The sequence below is a fragment of the Pararge aegeria genome, chromosome 13 (assembly GCF_905163445.1).
Source record: "Pararge aegeria chromosome 13, ilParAegt1.1, whole genome shotgun sequence".
Classification (NCBI taxonomy): domain Eukaryota; kingdom Metazoa; phylum Arthropoda; class Insecta; order Lepidoptera; family Nymphalidae; genus Pararge; species Pararge aegeria.
Genome location: NC_053192.1, coordinates 9,665,778 through 9,686,317, shown reverse-complemented (window position 1 = coordinate 9,686,317; position 20,540 = coordinate 9,665,778). Strand labels below are relative to the sequence as shown.

At 35.4% G+C, this 20,540-nt stretch overlaps 2 protein-coding genes across 2 annotated transcripts; both read right to left on the bottom strand.

Annotated features, from left to right (window-relative positions):
- LOC120628797 (sodium channel protein Nach-like) lies at positions 1-7,589 on the bottom strand. Its single transcript, XM_039897417.1, has 9 exons — positions 7,483-7,589; positions 6,363-6,566; positions 4,841-5,125; positions 3,876-3,957; positions 3,390-3,475; positions 2,776-2,975; positions 2,207-2,372; positions 903-1,009; positions 1-519 (listed from the first exon to the last, which is right to left on the bottom strand). Exons 1-9 carry the CDS (start codon positions 7,587-7,589, stop codon positions 371-373), a joined length of 1,386 nt encoding a protein of 461 aa, XP_039753351.1. The 3' UTR covers positions 1-370.
- Positions 7,590-8,847: 1,258 nt separating this feature from the next.
- On the bottom strand, positions 8,848-13,832 carry LOC120629041. Its single transcript, XM_039897780.1, has 3 exons — positions 13,766-13,832; positions 10,321-10,526; positions 8,848-9,036 (listed from the first exon to the last, which is right to left on the bottom strand). Exons 2-3 carry the CDS (start codon positions 10,519-10,521, stop codon positions 8,848-8,850), a joined length of 390 nt encoding a protein of 129 aa, XP_039753714.1. The 5' UTR covers positions 10,522-10,526; positions 13,766-13,832.
- Between the last annotated feature and the right edge of the window lie 6,708 nt (positions 13,833-20,540).

Genomic DNA, 20,540 nt, shown 5'->3' with positions numbered 1-20,540 from the left:
TTTAATACGGGTTTGATTTTGTACCTCTGATTATAATGAACAAAGGTACATACTGTACCTAGAACTGAGTACTTGACAATAAAGAATCAATATGGCGTGTTTTTCTAATATTCTTTAAACATAATTTTTTAGCAAATATTAGTGAATAAAACGCCTCTCATGGAATATTTATAAATATATATTGAAGCGCTTTTACTTTGTGTTCAAAAATGTGGCAAATACGAGACTTGTGAATCTACGTTCTATACGGTTTAAGCCATAGCTTATTAGAATTATCGGTTGAGCTTTTAAGGCTTTTAGGCAAATGTATCATTATATCTTAAAAACAAAGTTAAACAAGGCTTTCTTGTTTAAACTGTCTAAGTACATTTCAGTTTCTAATTTGGTGAACATTGTTTTTCTGTTTACGCTGCTCCATCCAAACGTTGTTGATAAAACGGACGGTGTAAAAGAAAATTAATTCAACAAAGCTGAGCAAACTGGCCCCAACAAACAAACCCGCCGCACCACCGACTGATACTGAAATTAAAAAAAAAAATTTAAGTTAACTTTAAATTCCTTAAAAAGGGCAGCTTTCAGCAAAATTGCCTGAAAATAGAACTTAGGCATTTAACATTTATTTAAATTTATTTTCACGTTCTTACATTTATTATATTTACTTAGCGACGAAGGATATTTATTTTTACATTAGATTGACTTTTCTTGTACCTATGCTATCAAACCTTGGATAAGAGGTTTTATGTAAGACGATTAATAGAATACTAGCTTATGGTATACGATAATCAAAGGCTTAATTAAAGAATAATAAAAAAAAACTTATGAAATTAATAGGATTACCGAAATATAATAATGCCAAAGTTTTAGTACAAACTTTTTTGGTTTGTCCTTTACTTATTACTTACCAACCAAGTCAAGACGACTTCTAACGACATTCCTCTTAAATCTTTCTGTTGGCAAGTATGCGAGAACGATTTCAACGAATGATTCCTTTAAATTTCGTGGTCGTGTTCTAAAAATAAAATAAATAAATAAACACAGTTTATTTTCATCGTTGCAGTTTCTGGTACATTGTAGGTACCGGTCAGTGGCGTGCATTGGGTTTCTTACTAGGGTATGCATACTGCAGGAAAATTGAATAAAACGGCTTAAATTCTCCTCCTATACGAGATATTTATCAATTTTAGGGTAGGAAGTGCACGCCACTGGTACGGGTACTCATGAAAAATAATATTATAAGAAACCGTTTCTACCCAATCCCTGAACCGGTAGCTACTAAAATTTGCGGTCAGAAGAGCATATATCAAGATGTCCTTTAATATAGTGACGTAACGCTATAAGGCAGCAGGATTTTAATCTATGTACCTTTTCTAGTACAAGTTGTTGCACCCGACCTCGTTCGCGTGGAAATTTTGATGGTTATTCCTATGAACACTGAACTATCTAACTATCACTATAAACATGCCAATCTTTTACTCAAAAAACAGTACATTACTTCGTTAGAAAAATTAGTAAGTAGTAGATACTATTCAAGAATATAATCAAAAACAAAATTCATTTATTTCAAGTAGGCCTAATATAAGCACTTTTGAAACGTCAAGTCTGTCTGTGCAAGAAGAAGAAGCCGGCAAGAATCTCAGCAGTTGCTTTTTTCCAATATCAACAATTTACATTTTACATTTTAAAATTCATTTTCTATCTTGTGATAAATGAAAGCGGAGCCGGATGCTTCCAAGCAACCTTGTCAATAAGAAATTCATCAATTGTATAATAACCTCGATGTAATACATTCGTTATTCGAATTTTAATAACATACGTTTTAACACATTCTTTAAACTTATGCATTGGTAGATCCAAAATTACCTTAGGAATCATATTATAAAAGCGTATACTCAATCCCCCAAATGACTTCTGCACCTTTCGCAGACGATATACAGATGTCACTAATTTATGACCATTTCTTGTAAGTCGACTGTTTATATCCACTTTTTGTTTATAAAGACTAATATGTTGTCTTACAAATACTATATTGTTATAAATATATTGTGAGGCTACCGTAAGTATACCTATTTCTTTAAATTTTTCACGGAGGGATTCACGTGATTTAAGTTTATATATTGACCGTACAGCTCTTTTCTGCAATATGACTATCAGTGAACGTCTTTCGGTTGACATGATGATGACGTTGTCGCATACTTATCATACTTACGTGGAAACCACATCTTGAATAACATTTATCTCTGTTTCATTACAAGATGGAAGACAATCGCAAGCGAGTCCAGGCCGTTGTGCCCACTTCGGCTTGAGGGTAGACAGTTCGGCGAAGTAATTATGAAGGCACGCCATGCCCGATATATTGCAACGTTCTTCATCAGCTAAAAATATTATTCAAGTGTTTATATCTGTGGTGGGGTGGGGTGGTGGGGTCAGCTTTAAAGATTACACGATCCGCAAGATTTTTTTGTACTCGCACCACCCTCATATCTCCTCTGTCCAGAGGATAACCTCTGTGCCTGATTCTGATTGTAATCCCTAACGTGTGATAATAGTCGTTATAACCTACCAACCCGCACTAGAGCAGAGTGGAGAGTCAAAGCCCTGAAACCTGTGTGGAACGAGACCTGTGCCCGGAAGCTGAAAGTATGTGAGGGATTATATTGTGTGTGCGTATTTAAAAGCAATCATATTCGTGATGAGTTGAGTTGATGAATACTATAATATGTTGTGCGAAAACTACTAGGTATTCGTTTTGTTTAATGCCTAGAAAAAATAATTTACTAGTGTTGAGCATAAAGTGGTCGTTGCACTGGCAGGTCTCCATCTGGGCCAATTTCCGACAGCGGACATTGCAGGCGCTGTAGGAGTAATGGGGGTATAGTCCATTTTCGTTCTCATGATGGAACCGACAGGATCGCTGCTCGAGAGTCGTCAGTCCGACTAGGGGATGGTTTTCAATGTTCTTTACTGTTACTTCTCGACTGAAAATAAATATTTTATGTGGAAATTAATTCTAACGGAAATCAATTTATTTATTCAAATCTGGATAATAATGAAAACGTATGAAAACGAACTATGGATGCTTACAACAAAAAATGTGGTGTCATGTTGAATTAAAAGATTTTTTGAGTGATTAAAATAAAAATAACCTAATTTTAGCTAAATTGTTGCTGTCGTGCAGTTCGGTGAAAATTTTATCGTTGTAACGTGCAACCGCTATTCCATGATTCGTGATCAAATGTTTTTATTGTTGCGATTTTCGTTGGTTCGTACTTTAGGTAATATTTTCATTTGCAAAATTTCAGTGCTAATGAAATATTGACCACTCCAAAAATATAGCTTATTTTAGTCATATTTAGGTAGCTATGCATGATTGGAAGCATTATTATACTTACCGATATGTTTTCCCAAGTAAAACTTTTAGGGTCGACGATATTAAAGTCGCGATATTAGGAACCTCATCTTCTCCCAATGTGTATATCTTAAAGTTAATTAAATGTAAGTAAAGGCCGACATTTTAATTAAATTAAATTTCTTTATAGAATATTTGAGGGATTCTAACGGAAGGATTGAAAAATCACCCGCACCTCTCATATAATATACAAGGCTTTAGGTAATTTAATAAAGGGGGTATGGGCTAAGCCAATTCCAATGTTGGTATAGTACCTATTCATAATTATGAAAAAACCTTTTATTTCATAACTTTTAGTATTGTTTGAGAAATAACTGTACAAAGTCATATAAAGATAATAGTCACAACCATAACATCAGCTGTCTTTATATTTAAGGTCGAATGGCGTTCATCAGACATGTCGAATTATTAGTACCTACAGGTGGTTTTAATATTAAAAATAAGAAAGTGATTAAAATAAAGTACATACCATTATCGCAAGCAATACTTTAAATCGCAATATCCCACGCTTTTGTTTTTTATTGGTTTCCATTGGATAAGGTTTTGGATTCCTAAAAGACGTGCATGAGCATGAATCACTTTTAAAAGCTTCAAGAAACGAAATCCCTGGTACAAACTAAACTAAATTGACCTGTGACTATCTCAAATATAGAGTAAAACTACTACGTTTGCAGGTGTGCTACTTTTAGACCTGCAAAATTTTTGTTAGGAGATTTAGGTGCAACATTATGGGTACGAAATGGGCTTAAAAAGAAAATAAATTAAATAAGTATAACAATGAAACTACCCAACAGTAAGTCTCGCGCACTGAAGTTTCCGTACTTTGGAAGAAAAAAGTCGGATCAAGATACGATCACCGTATCTGATTTAAAGGCCTCTCACTCGCACTTCTTCATTAATTTTTTTCGAACATAAATATTTATGTTCAAGCCCTAGCTGTTACCGGCGCCCATGTTCGTTTTTTTTTATAAAGAATTTAAACTTTATTTAAGCTTTTAAGACGTAGGTACGATAACTAAGGCTGATAATTAAGGCGATTTATTTTAATAAAACGGAAATGGTTCCCGGTGTTCGTAGATCAAAATATCTTTCTACTCTATAGATGCCAGCTATCTGCCAGCAAGAATCTAAGATGGCGTTAGCAGTTGAGCCCGGTTACAAAAAAATAGTGAGAAAAAAATAATGTCGATGAATTTTCTTATATATATCGTATTTTCAATATCCGTATTGCTAATGCTAAATGCTAATTGCTATCAAAAGGAGTCTTCACACTGAGATTCAATGACAGGGTTAGTCTGCAATGTCACATCTCGTCACAAGTTTGAAATCCGTTGGCGGCTCGAAATCAACCTTTCATGTAGTCGCTGACGCTATGAACAAATACTGACATCAAGGCTTTGGTGTTTTGACTTAAAATAATAACTACATATTTACTTAGTTTGTATGGAGTTGATAATGAAGCAAAGTCCAACATCAGTTTCTATCGGTTTAAAATATTCGCAGCAGTCAAAAGTTTCGTTATTGTAAGAACAATTTGCTAACACCTCAGGGCAGGTGCTTCGTATCAAAGAGGCATAATAACTGTAATTTGAAAGAGGGCAATAAGGGTTGCGGTCCTCTGGAAGACACACTCGTACTAGATTATAGGCTCTCCCACGAAAATAAGCGATGTCAAAAAGGACGTCGTCGAGGTCATAACCGTAACCCGATGGCCAAATTCTGCAAAACAAAAACATTTATTGGAACACTTATATACTTCTTTTGGAAAGAAGCAGGCATTGCTTTGCGGAAGCCCATGTTATAGTCAATTATATGACTTACATTAAGCTTCATTTGATGCAAACAGACAAATCTGTATGTTTTAATTTATAAATTTATAATTCGCAACAGGACACAGATTCTCGATTATAAAGTCAAATTATTATTATTTTTATGGGTTCCTTACTGGAAGACTGACCCTATTATTAAGCCTCCGTACTAAGACATCCGTTGGTCTGCCAGCAGTCTATATATCATGATCGGTAATAGGTAAGTGATTTCCTTTGATAATTTGAATGATTTTCACAGAAACTGTATTTCTATAGCCGCTAGGTATAACATCAGATAAAATAAGTAACTTAAATCAAATTTATACATATTAAATAAGGTAATTATATAAAGATACAAGAAACGTGTTATCGATCTTAATAATGTTAAACCTTTTAGTAGTGTTTCATATTGCACGGTGGATGGAACTTTTCGTTTGTACGTCCAACTCGCACTGAGCTTATACGACGTGGAAATGAAAACCGAAATAATACTTCAGAAGCTTTAGAGGAGAGGACATTATTTACTGTCTTTGAAACTTATCTGTGAAACCGAAACGTCCGAGTAAACTATGGCAATAGTTTACTCGAACGTTTCGGTTTCACAGATAAGTGAATCGGTAGTTTGTCTGAAAGAAACCAGACACAGCCTTGCATCCAAAAGTAAAATCAAGTGACTCCTGTCATTTTATTAGATATGCGTCGGTCATATTAGATATCATCAAAAGGGTTGTCTCCAGAAAACACTTAGAATGTTTTGACGGCCGATTGGCGCAGTGGGCAGCGACTCTGCTTTCTGAGTCAAAGGCCGTGGGTTCGATTCCCACAACTGGAAAATGTTTCTGTGATGAACATGAATGTTTTTCAGTGTCTGGGTGTTTCTATGTATATTATAAGTATTTATGTAAGTATATTATTCATAAAAATATTCATCAGTTCTCTTAGTACCCATAACACAAGCTACGCTTACTTTGGGACTATCTAGTCGGTGTGTGCAATTGTCGTAGTATATTTATTTATTATTTATTAGTTTGTATGGAAAAATAAATATGCTCTCTTGATATAATATTTTTACAGAGTGATTCCTTATGAAATATACTTATGCACCCTTCAACAGTACTTCGTAATTCCGTTACAGGTTGTATACTTACTTGGCTGTAGTATCAAAGATTTTGTATTTATTAGAAGAGGAATCAATATCGCAGATAGCAACAGCAGGAAGTTTAGTTTCCCAGTCTAGATAGGTTGTCTCCACGCCGAAGCTTATGGGGCTCTTGACGAAAGCTTCCCAGGCTGCGCTTATAAGGAGAGCTGAGCCATACCACGATAAAATTACGAGGATAGCCCATAACACTCTGTTAATGTCAATCAAATTATTTCAGTTAATGCACAAGTTTTATATTATGACAATTAAGCTTAATTTTCTATACTCCGCGAACAGGAGAATCTGTATGGTGTAATTTATTATTTTTTCAGTCCGTTCGGCTCTACGCACGTTTCGGAGCGAAACGTGCGTAGAGTAGAACGTTTCGGAGCATCTTCAGGAGATGTTGACTTTACAATGAATAATTGTTAAGTTTTACCACTTTTAGTTAAAAGAGTAAATTATTTTCATATTTTTTTACTAAGTAAATTAAAGAAGAATAAAAAAACAAACACAAAAGTAGAATATTATTAGTTAGACCGACCGGAGCTACCCTAAAGGGTGGCCATATGCTTAGTAAGTTTGTAGCGATCAGGCAACCTCAGGAATAGGATAATACGAAGGAAGAAGAACCACAATACATATTTTTTTCTTTAGTACAATGGGAATATGTTGAAACATAATGTCTGTCATAGAACGGCTTCATCTAAAGCATAGCATAAACTGTGCATTATTCTTAACATACATTAAAATCGGTATTTTAATATTCTGTGCAGATTTCTATCCGCTGGACATGTAATAAGCATTATGCTTCCTCTTTTCTCATACGCACTGCAAACATGTGGAATACCCTTTCGGCTTCCGTTTTCCCACCACGTATACCGTGATCAGTGATTCAAGAATGAACAGACATATTTTAGACAACCGCGCTCCGAGGTATTTTTAAGGACTGTACCGCAAAGAAGTGGATTGTCCTTCCGGCTTTCGTTTTCCCCACCACCATTGTTGTAAACCTTCAAATCAAGTGTAAATAGGCATCCTCCAGAAAAAGGCGCTCTATCTCAGACTGCATCGCCTTTCACTATCAGGTGCGATAAACAATAAAGACGTAACGTTAGTAAGCCTACCTTTCAATCCAGTGTTTGGTGGCATCAGCAATAAAATGCACGCCAGCGAATGTACACTTAGAGCAATAATCTTTTACGTGAGCTTTGCATGAAAATTTTGGTGGCATTTTTGTTTCTTAGCTCACTTCATTTTATTACAGTATAGATGGAAAACGGGTTGAAGTGGAAAGATTTATTATTGAAATGAATTTTTATGGTACGTACAACTCTAAAACGTATGAGATTACGTGTAAATATGAATGTTTTTGCCTGGATAGTAATTAGTACTCGTGCATAGTGACATTGTGCAAGCTTTTCATATTTAATGAGATAATGATATGGTATTAGGTATTATCGTGAGTGCCACATAAATGTTTCAGGATGAAGGTTATATGGACTAAGCGATTATAACAACCTATTACAAATACCTATACACCTAAAATACAAATACTTATATACGTGGATATAAACCTTGTTGTAAAATACCTCGTTTGTCGAGTAGTTTGCACGTTTAACAATTGATAGGTTTGGTATGTTGATATAGTTCTAGCTCTGTTTCAGCTCCGTAGGGATGGTTTTTCTACTTTCTTCTCTTTATTACTTTACTAGCTGTTGCCCGCGACTTCGTCTACGTTTGTTTTTGTTTTTTGATGTGGCATTTAATTTAATTGTAGTTCTAAAAAAAATTATAGTATTCAGTATCGCTAAGCCTTAGATGAGGGGTTTGCTGCTGTCCGCTGAGAAGTTCTGTCCTCTATCTGCAACCACATTCAGATCTACACAAAATTTAAGCAATATTAAACACATATTATAACCTCTATAGTACAAAAATAATTATTTAAATCGATTTTAATTTGTCGGAGTTATGGTGTAAAATCGTCAAACACTTTCATACCCTCTCCCAAAGGAACCGAGGTTAATGTCGGGATAAAAAGTATCCTATATTACTTCTAACACTTCCAAGAATACGTGTCAAAAGTTTTATGAGGATCGGTTAAGTAGTTTCTGCGTGAAAGCGTAACAAACAAACTTACATTCACATTTATAATAAAACTAGGGATAGGGATAAGAATAGGGATAGGCATAGGGATTCTATGGAATCCGGAATCCCATTCATTATTGTGCTCAGAACTTGTGGACGTGCGCTACAGATCCAAATGCGGAAATAAGTGAATGAGAAATCTTTTGTTTGGTTCATACAGTTTTAAGTACGCCAAAATTTATGTTTGTATTACTTAATACTACACAATATACATACATTATTTATAATACACAATGAAGAACTATCCCTAACATCGAAATACATTTCTTCTACCTACCTAGTTAATATTTACAAAATGGTATTACCTATCTAACTTTATTGTACAATTTATAGGCGACTTCAATTCACAAATACTGCAAAGCATCCGAATTAAACACAAATGGCGACTCATGGCTGGGAGGGTAAGCATGTGGATGAACTGAATGTTTGGCCGGCGATTGATTCCTGAGGTGCTGGCGGCCGATGAAACCAGCATGAGTTAGGATATTGTAGATCTCTCGACGGGGCACGCTGTCTGCCTCGCGTTCAAATACCTTTAAAAATATCGGATAAAAGCAGGCGTTACTTTGCGATAGAGCACAATGTAAAATTACCACCAAGCTTCATTTGATTGAGCTTAGATTCAGATTATAATAGGAAACTTCTGTGATCCACCTGAATCCAAAATGTTTCTAGTTATAATCATTAGGGTGCATTAATTAATTAATTCGGTTCGGTAGTTTTTCAGACAAACAGTGAAATAAATATACAAACACAAAATTTCAGCGCCCCCTTGTAGCTTAGTACCGGAAAATCTTTTTTTTTAATTAGGTAATATTGGACGGACCAAGCAGACGGCCCACCTGATGATAAGTGGAAACTATCGCATATAAACTGTGCAACAATTCACAGGGCATGGAAGGAGCCCCTGTGCAATATGCCGCCTTGTGTCCATAAATTTGAGGCGTAGGTGTGCTTCACGGGCTTGAAATTACAGCGGTAACCACGCCTTTTAGACCGAAACAGCATCGCAACAATGCTAGCTTGTCTGAACAAATAAGCAAAGGTAATTACTTCAATAGATGAGGTGGTTGTTCCAACCAACTTTTTATAAAGTTTCCCAACGGATTTCGAACTATAATAATAATAAATGAATATACTACGACAATACACACATCAGCATCTAGCCCCAAAGTAAGCGTTAGCTTGTGTTATGGGTCCTAAGATGACTGATAACAAGCGTACCCAGCCCGCTTCGCCGGGCTAGATTTTGCTTTATTTTATTTAAACAATAAACTTACATCATTAAATTTTTAATTAAGTCTCATAATATATTAAATAATTTATTTCTCTCCGTATTCAATCTCTTCTATTCTCTTCTCGAGCGGGTGAAGATCATTATCTACACCCATGTACACCCAACAATAGAATATCATCATAGTAAATAAAAGCTGCATTTGACAGTTTGACAGTTCAAAAATAGGAGTGCTCCGATCGTCACCAAACTTTACAGGATTACAGGCCAGGTTAATCCGGATATTCCCTGAAAGTTTCATTGAAATCGGCCCTGCCGTTTCGGAGCCTATACGGAACATACCCACACACTTTCTCTTATATATATAGATAGTTAGATAGATACATAAATACTTAGAATATACATATAATCACCCAGACACGGAAAAACATTCATGCTCATCACACAAACATTTTCCAGTAGTGGGAATCGAACCCACGGCCTTAAACTCAGAAAGCAGGGTCGCCACCCACTGCGCCAGTCGGCCGACAAAAACTGTGTCCGTGTTTTTGACATTTATAATGAACAGTAAAATATTGCTTACCGGAGTTTCTCCATGATGGAGGAGACTAGTCAACTGTAAAGCATGGAGCAGATGTGGATTACGCAGAGCTGGACTTCTTTGCTGTGGTGGAAGAAGTTCTTCTGCATGTCGAACTGCCACAACAGCTGGGTGTGGAGGTGGAATACAGGTAACTGTTGCTGCGCTTGCAAGAATTACGAAAAAACATATCCTGTTCTTCATCGTCTCTGAAAGAAGAAATAATGCACTTATTTAATACAGGTAAACATCCAGACACTGAAAAACATTCATGTTCATTTTCTAGCTGTGGGAATCCAACCCACAGCAATTTATAAATTTGCATTAAATTCTTTCTTTGCCAGCTTTTAAAGGCTGATTTTTATTGCAAAGTTCGCTATACTCCGCGAAAAGCAGGAGAATCCGTACGGAGTAATACTCTATATCAAGCAGATCTTCGGCAATGTACTGTCAACGCACGATTCGATCCGACTATAATTGTTAAGAATAATAATAATAAATGTTTTTTTTCAGGCCAAATATCCATATGACAAATATGACCAAAATTAAAACAAAAATTTACAAAATTTCAAAATCTAAAAAAATAAAATAATTCTAATAAAGTTTATTTTAGTTAGGATTTTGTATGGCAAATTAAGCTTAATTTTAATTGTATATTCCAAATGGAGTTCTGCAAAGTAAGGCCTGCTGCTATCCAATATATGCAAACATACTTTTTTAATAATAAGCGATTGTAGTAGTCTAGTCTTATTTCAATTAAATCATCCCTTGACAGCAATCTCACGCTCCATCAGCAGTATATTTGATGATGCAGTATAAGATGGTAGGGGGATAGCCTGTTAGCGGCAAGGCAGTTCCCTTTAACGGTTTTATACTCGACATCGAAACAAAACGTAGGATGGTAACTAGCCACAGCCAAAGCCTCTAAACAGACCAGACGTGAGAAAATACAGAATTGGTAAATGGCCTTGGCAGAGGCAGTTTTGGACTGCCTATGCCAAGGATCAGGACCGCCCACGTATAAGGCTACGGCGCTTTACTACTGCGTCAAGGAGGTTGTTAAGGTCGAGGCTTGAATTAATTGTAAGTTGCAACTGGATATGTTATGCCGTAACTGAGAAAGATAACCTTGATGAAACTGACTGATATTTAGTGATGCCGACGCAAACAAAAGTAATTTTATTATTTTTGATGTTGAGGTTCTCGAATCATCATGATATCAACCCATTACCGGTCCGGGAAGGAGGGCCGTAGTCCACCACTCTGGCCCGGTGCCGATTTGTGGTCTCCTCACACCTTTGAGCACATTATGGAGAACTTTTAGGTACGCATTTTAATTGCTTAAAACACACATTAACTTGCGTGCTAGGATTTTAACTCGGCCCTCCGAAAGTGAAGTCGAAAGAAGATTATCACCGCTTCACCGCTTCGTTTTCGAATAAAATTTAATTTTCTTCCAACAATCTTGCAAGGTACGAAAGTCTGATTCGCATTTTGCCGGTTTTTATTTAACTAAAATAGAATTCGCTCATGAAGCCGGTTTTATTGATACAAATTTTAATTTATTTTTGCAAGTAGGTACAGCACTTAAAGTGTGAATGTTATGTACTTACGAAAAATATGCGTACATAAATAAAATATATTTTGAAATAATTTCAACGAAACCACTTTAGTACAATGAGGGATTGTGTAAAGCTCATGTTTTGAGAATGGCTTCAAATGTATTGTGAAGGTTATTGTCGCCATTATAATTTACGCAAGGTTGCTCTTTGTGTTTTAAATTCTCATTTTACTACACACTTTATTAAATTGTTAGATAATTTTGATGAAGCCATGATATTATATCTGATGACCTTGACCCGATGCTGTAGCACAGAAGGCCAGGAAACTGGCTGCAACTCTAAAAAGTATCCTTTTGAAGAATCTTTGCCAAAGTTCCATAATACAAAACAGCTTATTTTCATTTGACAAACATTATATACAAATTTTTTTGCAAGAGATAGACTGAGCGATAAAACCTTTTGAATCCCACTTCTTCATGTTTCTATTCTGGTAAGTAAGATAGAAGTAAACCAGAAGCGGCAGGCGTAGTTTTTGTTATCGCCAACCAAATATATCTATCGTGGCCCTTGTTAAGAATCCATGCGTAGCTTATTACAGTTTACTGCTGGATTATAGGTCTCTCCCAACAGGAGGGTTTGCACATAATTTGACGGCCGACTGGCGTAGTGAGCAGCGACCCTGCTTTCTGAGTCAATGGCCGTGGGTTCGAATCGCACAACTGGAAAATGTTGGTGTGATCGACATGAATATTTTTCAGTTCAGTTCATTTATATGTAGATTCTAAGTATTTATGTATATTATTCATAAAAATATTCATCTTAGTGCCCATAACACAAGCTACGCTTACTTTGGGGCTAGGTGGCGATGTGTGTATTGTCGTAGTATATTTATTTATTAATAATCCCCGCGCTTGACAGATGTGTTGGAGATCACAATAGACGGTAGTAGTAGAGGACGCTGTTGCCTGCTCTGCACCACCCCGTGGTTACAACTGTATTCAGATCTGCTCTCATCACACCGTGCCCTATTGTTAAGCATTCTTTGAAACAATTGAAAAGAGAATGCACATAATAAGAAAGAGGAATATTGTGTTTAGACCCACAACGCTATTCAAATGCAGATTGAGGGGCTTAGCTAATGAACTGAGACACATATGTAAATTATGTAATTAAAACATAATAAAATGTTTACCCTTTTGTTACATTACTTTTGCACAAATTAGTCTGGTTATTATGCCGTGGATTTTTTTTCTAGTAAATTTTTTATCTTATCTTATACTAATATGTATATAAAGCTGAAGAGTTTGTTTGTTTACTAAAACGCTGTATATTATCTCGCTAAGACCAATAGGAGCGTAGCACCAATGAAGAATGTTTGAAAATCGGGTTTTTTTTTTCCTTTTAAGATCTTTCGCTCTTATTTCGTGTGCTAGATTTTAAACTCAAAGCAAAGGTTAAAGTTATCATAAAATCATTTATGACACAGTTATCCCTTGTAAAAGTTCTAAAAAAAAGTCCGCTACATAATATATCTATCTTTTAAGGTTGACTTATACGCGGACGAAGTCGTGAGGGATCGCTAGTCATTAATAATTGATGTATTGTATAATATAGAGTTCCGTAAAATACCACCTCTTTTAGCCAAATTTTGGTTGTATTATATGGACATAAGCGAAATAACGCCTGTCTTAACATAATTTTCATTGTATAATATGCCGTCATACGTCTCAGTTTAATTTTCAGTGTATAATATGGGCTTACACAAAATATCACCTGTTTTAGCCAAATTTTGATTGCAAAATTATAACACCTGTTTTAGCTTCATTTTGATTGTAAACAAATATGGACTTTGGACACTTGCATCTTTAAGATAGGTAGGTACTTACCACCGTTTTTTTTTTAAATCCGTTAAAGGCACTACAGAAAATTTCACCAAGCACAACCACAGCACAGTGTATGAAAACTAGATTGTTAATTTAGTTCAACAGTCCGATCGAGAGACGGCCAGCAAATGGTCAAAGGCGATGTAGCCTCCAAGAGAGTGGATACAACCTCCCACCGTACTATTGCTGTAACACAAGATAAGCCTTCCAATGTTCGGATGTAACAAAGATCTTGACCTCCTCATTAAATCAAATAAACATTACTTTTATAGAGAGGTAAGGGCAATGTACCTTAACATGAAACGTAGAGCTCGGAAGTTTCCATTCATTCGAGACTTGACATCTTGATAGAAATCAGTCATCATCAGCCTCAACCCATTGTAAATGACCTACTGCTGAAGCCTCGAAGGAAGTAATGTAAAACGATTGTTCTTTATTCATGTAGGCCTACCACAGGCACTCTTGATGCGTTCATACATATAAGCTTACATAATTGTGTAACGGTGATAACATCGTTCGACAACTTAAACCTAAAGCTACCAGGGTTCCAAACGCGCCCTTGTCAGATCCTACAAAAAACTTAGCCGGGATTTTTTTTTTTATCACCATCTCAAAGTCAATTAATACTAAGCTATTAAGTTATAGCAATTTACCCCCAAGATATTTTACGTTTAAGTAATATTTAATAACATAATAGGATTTTTCCATAAGCTTACGTTATATAAACTTTGAACTTGTTGAGAGAAATATCATTTGGTAATTTGTTATAAAATAATAACAATATACAATTTCCCTTGAATTAATTATTAATTTAAATGTTGTCTAGTAAACTGCACAACGAGAGTTTATTTTTACTTCTTATATTATTTTATGTACACAATATATTAAATTTTCAAATATGTATTGACATTGACCGTCCGCACCGTCATTATTTTAACTTCTTTAAATGTATCCCGTAATTACTCTCTTGGGCACATTTTATGTATTGCACGAACAGCTCTCTTCTGTAGTACGAAAATAGAATCACTATCAGCAGATTAACCGATAATAAAATACCGTAGGACATAATGCTGTGAAAGTAACTAAAATACACATGCCAGTTTCTATATCTGTCATATGACGCATCTTTCTAACCATGTATGCTGCAAATATACAATGTGAAGACCAGACCTTATGCTATGGCTTTAAACGTCATGACTAATTGTATCTAGTTGTGCGCTCTTGTGTTGTCGTAATCATAAATGACATTTAATTTTATTTGCCTTTCGTGTCGCCGGTAGTGTCAGTTGACAGATCTAGATGCAAGGTGCAGATACAGAGGGCAAGTACCCTTGGACTAAGATTTTTGAGTTCCTATTAATTATCGGAGATATATGATAGTCTATACGTCTGTGTAAAATGGAATTTGAGAGCGCAATTTGTTTTAAAACTGAAATTTGTCCACACTTCGTCTGTGGTCTTGGCAAAATAAAAAACAGGATAATAGAATTTGCGACTAAAGCAAGCGATATAAGATCCATTTTACCTTTTTTGTTACAGTCTTTTGATACTCGAAAACGATTCCACGATTGCGAGAATGGCATCAGAAAAAGATTAAGGTATCAATAGCCAGTCAAGTACTCCCAACGGGAGAGTTTGCTTGTAATCACCCGCGCTGGGCAGACGGCCCGATGATCGCAGTAGATGCTAGTAGCAGCAGAGGACGCTACCGCCCGTTCTACGTCATATTCCCTTAGTCGTGTAGTACGACTCCCGCCGGAATGGTGACAGCTATATTCCGACTTCTGATCACCACACCTTGCGCAGTTTATTATCGTTCCACTGAACACAGGCCTCGCCTTAGAGAAGATTATTTATTATTATTCCTCGGTTTTAAAGCACAGACACACCACGCTGCTCCAATGCTGCGGAGTTGTAATTGCTTTTTGTGACACGGCTCACCTGGGGAAGTACTATCGCCATAATTATTTCTGCCCCTAAACAGCATTTTTGCAATGCTGTGTTCTGGCTTGAAGGACGTGGTTGCTAGTGTAATTACAGGGATATACCTAGACACAGGGCGGCAAGATGCAGGACGTGCTCCTTGCATGCCCTGTAAAGTGTTTCTTTGTTTATAGGCAATGATATTCACTTACCATCAGGTGGGCTGCATATTCCGTCAATTATTACTATTTATATTTATCAAATCTAAAATTGGTAAATATTACTTACGATAGCTAATTTCTCTAAATCGAGTAAGAAGTGATAATTTGTAAAAGGCGACGTCCTCGTACTCCATTTCTAAATGACCTTGTATGTATCTTGATTTCTTCTTGAGAAATGAAATTATAATAAACTTTATAAAATAAAATCCGGATAGCTATTACGATATATTGTATAAAAACGGGTTATGGTGGCATTATCTACTAGCAACTCAGTCACATGACTGCCATTAGTCCAATAACCTAGTATCCGATGTCACAAAACTTGCATCATTGTTTTGAATCCACATGAATCACCTATACTTATAAGATATTATGCGCAAGTTACAATAATTGTTACAACGAACATTAAATTTACTTATAATAAAACGTTGACAAGTTTTGTTATGTAGATACAATGAAGTTATTTTAACTAGCATCAAATGCCAAACCTCACCTTTCATCATTGTTTCGAATGTAATCGAATCACTTCAATAAATATGCCGAGTTTCATTATTAGACGCAATTAATAAAAAAGAAACAATAACATTACATATAATCAAACAGTAAGGTCCAATTCGGTAGATTAAAAAAAACGTTGGAGTAATAGTAACTTGTAGTAATAATAGTAATTTTGTCTACCTGTCTTTAATTTGGTTGCGCATCAACCAGAAATTACCAATGAATTCACGTGGTATGATTAGAGTTGTGTTTCAAATATACTTTATTGTACACCAAAAAACACATACAATCAATAAAATAACGACTCAAATGTATGTTACATGAGAAAACTACACATTTTTTTATTTTATACTAAGTGCTGGTGCCTGGTGGATACATTTTACTACAGTAAATCTAGTGGAATTTTTAAAAACCAAAAATAATGCGGATGGCGTGAGGCGTCTCGAGCAACTTCTTATAATCGCTTCTTACTACGCTGCAAGAATGAGGCTACCAACCATCATTCTTGCAGCGTAGTAAGCATCATGCACAGATTAGATTTGGGAATGCTTATACACTCAGGATGGTAAACTCAATTTAATAAAGTATTAGTATTTTACAAATTTTTTGTATGGCACTGAGATGATAGTGATAATTACAGTCGTAAACTTAAAACTAAACTACGAGGGTCAATAATAACGCGCCAGAGAAGCCAGAAGAAGAACTAACTTAGCAATAATTTATTCATCATTAATTTAACATTTCTGTTTGTAATACTTGTTAGAAAGTTTTAACTCTGGGCTCTCCAGCTATTTGTAATATTGAATAACTCAGCCTCCGCACTCCTCCCACACCCCGTACACCAGTCTGTCGGGTGACATTTCGCAAAAAATGCTCTAGATTACGACACAAGTAAAAAGCCCAAAACCTCATCTGTAAATGTTTGAAACTTTGGATTTAAATGTTAAATATAATGAGCAAAGCCACATGAAATTCAAACAATCTAAAAATCAAGCTGACTTGCCCTAGTTCTATCTATCTTTAATATTCTAATAAAGTTTTAAGAGTCCAAAGATTGTGCAGCGACTGTAAAAATATACTGCAGTTTACTGCATGAACGAGTATATTTTTGTGTCTTCTTTATTTTTCTGTCTTGCTAGATTGCGTTGACTTATAATTTAGATTTTTTTACAGGTGCTAGGAATTGCAGATCTAAGTATTTGATATTAATTTAAAAAGAGGGTTTGGACAGTGATAAAAGTTCGGGAACTAGAAGAACTTTATCCTCTTAAGATACCTACGAAACCCTAAACATGGAGCGGTATGGGTTTGGAGTTGAATGGCATGTTTATACAAAACAACATTCTTCACATCGGAAGATTACATACAGTTGCGTAAAAACATCGTGATCCGCAATTGTGGAGAAAGGTAACGTACCTACTTAAAGTACATACGTACATACATACCTACCGTGATGAAAACCAGCCAGTAATTGTTGTTCATTGCTGACTTTTGTCTTTTTAACAAACTGTTGGTGCATTAAAGCCGGACTTGTATAATTAGCGTGTACCTAACCTCGATAGGCAAATAGTTATTAAGAAAATCCATGTAATTACCAAAAACAGTACATACAATTTTTATATATTTTTATATTTTGTATTTTATGCTGTAAAACTTTTATGATAGCCGTCTGTAATTTGGATTTGGGTTATTTTAAAATTTGACTAAGTAGTCCGAACCAGAATTATTTAGGTATTAAGCAAATATAAGTAAGTAGGTGTGGTAGAGAGCGAGTTATATAACAAAAAACTACCGCGTACTATCGTCGATTAGATATTCTTTCATTATAATCTTTCATGCACTATTTAACAACTTCAAGGGTTGATTTACCAAAAACCCTTTGTTAAAACGTTCTGTGTTATCCCGTGCCTTTAGATTATATGAGTTTCCTACCTAGGTAGGAAACCCCTTGCACGGATAGCTTTCTACTTACCTGCCTGTGGAAATCAAATCAAAATATTAATATATAATTTTAATTTTTGTGAGTAATTATTATTTCCGTAGAAAAATATATTTTTCTTTGGTTTATTAATAAAGTCTCGTCAATATTAACAAAATAAAATCAAAATCGATTTAGCCGAATATTAACTCGTAAGTACAAACAGATATTCAGACAAAACGTGTATTCGGGTTAATCTATACATAAATAATGTAGGAATTATAAGTAGTAGTTAAAGTGACGGTAGTTTAAGCGACGGCCGATTGGCGCAGTGGGCAGCGACTCTGCTTTCTGAGTCAAAGGCCGTGGGTTCGATTCCCACGGGTGGAAAATGTTTGTGTGACGAACAGGAATGTTTTTCAGTGTTTGGGTGTTTATATGTTTTTATAAGTATTTATGTATATTATTCATAAAAAAAATCATCAGTCAACTTAGCACCCATAACACAAGCTACGCTTACTTTGGGGCTAGATGGCAATGTGTGTATTGTCGTAGTATATTTATTTATTTAGTTATTATGAAATTATAGACAGATTAATTTTGTTCATTTGTTTAAATTATAAATAATATCCCGGGTGATTGGAGATATATATATATATATCTGAGATTGGATATATACATATATATATATACATAAATAATTTGCCTTACCACTGCGTAGTAAGTACCTACCTACTGCATGTTGTTCAACAACCCTAATATTTTTTATGACCCATCCATCTTTATTTAATTTTCAAACTACGTAGTTACTCTGTGTTTGAGATATGAGTGTTATAGGAAAAAAAATTAACCGAGTTTATTGCTAAATGTATCTAAAACTCATAAAGTGAAGGCGAATCTGAGGAGTAGATTGTTTGGCAACAAATTTCACAAGCAGTTTGTTGGATACCGACTCATGTGATTTGTTTTTACGATATGATTCTCTAGAATTTGTTAAATAATGCTGTAATATTACCTACCGGTCTCACCAAGGTCTGTTATTTTATTACCGAATATTTGCTGACTTGTTTATTACACTCTATATGCTTGTTCTAAGGTCTTCTTACATATTATTTGTGTTTGTTTCTTATTTAAGCAATGCCAATTCCAAGTCCTATATCGATGGTCCGTAATTTGAATATGACTCTACTCCATATTAGTACCTAATAAACAATTATGGCTTTTCCAGGTGAAAATAATGCCCTAAGCTTACTGATGGATAACGGGCATAGTGCACGCTTGTGGACTATGGCCCTTATCCTCATATAAACAAGTACCTTATAAAATGCACGTAATATTAAAAAATATATGGAGCAGACATTACAATAAAAACCAAAGTATTTTCTTAAAATTTAAATGGGAAATCTCAGATACGGTATTTTTAATACGCTGAAGCGGTGACATCCTTCAGCTGTCCTTTCGGGGGGGGACCGAGTTCGATCCCCGCCACGCACCTCTAACTTTTCGGAGTTTTGTGCGTTTTTCAATTTAGGCAACTAAATAACACTTGCATTACCGTTGAAGGTAAACATCGTGAGGAAACCTGCATCCTGTGAGTTCTAGATAAATAATGGCAAAGGCGTTTGTAGTCTACCACTCCGCACTTGACCAGCGTGGTGGGCTACGGCTTAAAACCCATAGGTACTACGATTCATAGGTACTTTGTCAGAATACGCTGAAACATAAAAAACTTTTCAGCTTTATTATTAAATACTAACACTTATTGTTCATTCTTGAGCTCTTGATCAAAATCATAAATAAAATGTCCCTGTGTTTGTTTTTCAAATCAATGGGTAGGACAAACCTTCGAAGAATCGATCAATCACAGTATTTAACCGCCATCAACGTTCGATCTTATCATTTAATAGAATATTTAACAAGCGGCATTTAAGTACCTGCCAGCCTGCCATTGCTCATGATAGATTTTAGAAAAGTCGACAGTGAAACCATACCGAACCATACACTCCAAGTTAATCTTCCCAAGAGTCCACTGCTGGACTAATCATCGTAGTTTATGATAAAAGTAACACACACGTTCTCCGTTATATTCCCTTTGTTATCACATATGACAGGCTCAGGAAGACAACTGTATTCTGATCTACCGTCACCACACGCTATTGATCAAAGTTAATAGAACGCTAGAAAAGGTCTTCTTTATTGTTTGCCGTGATAGCAAACA

Excerpts from the sequence above, each read along its gene's own strand:
- LOC120628797 (XM_039897417.1), bottom strand. The coding sequence starts at position 7,589 with ATGCCACCAAAATTTTCATGCAAAGCTCACGTAAAAGATTATTGCTCT. Across the intron at positions 1,010-2,206 it reads ATTCAAGATGTGGTTTCCAC|AACACGACCACGAAATTTAA; the intron begins GTAAGTATGATA and ends TTTTATTTTTAG. Across the intron at positions 520-902 it reads AAGTCGTCTTGACTTGGTTG|TATCAGTCGGTGGTGCGGCG; the intron begins GTAAGTAATAAG and ends TTTTAATTTCAG.
- LOC120629041 (XM_039897780.1), bottom strand. The coding sequence starts at position 10,521 with ATGAAGAACAGGATATGTTTTTTCGTAATTCTTGCAAGCGCAGCAACA. Across the intron at positions 9,037-10,320 it reads TCCATCATGGAGAAACTCCG|GTATTTGAACGCGAGGCAGA; the intron begins GTAAGCAATATT and ends ATATTTTTAAAG.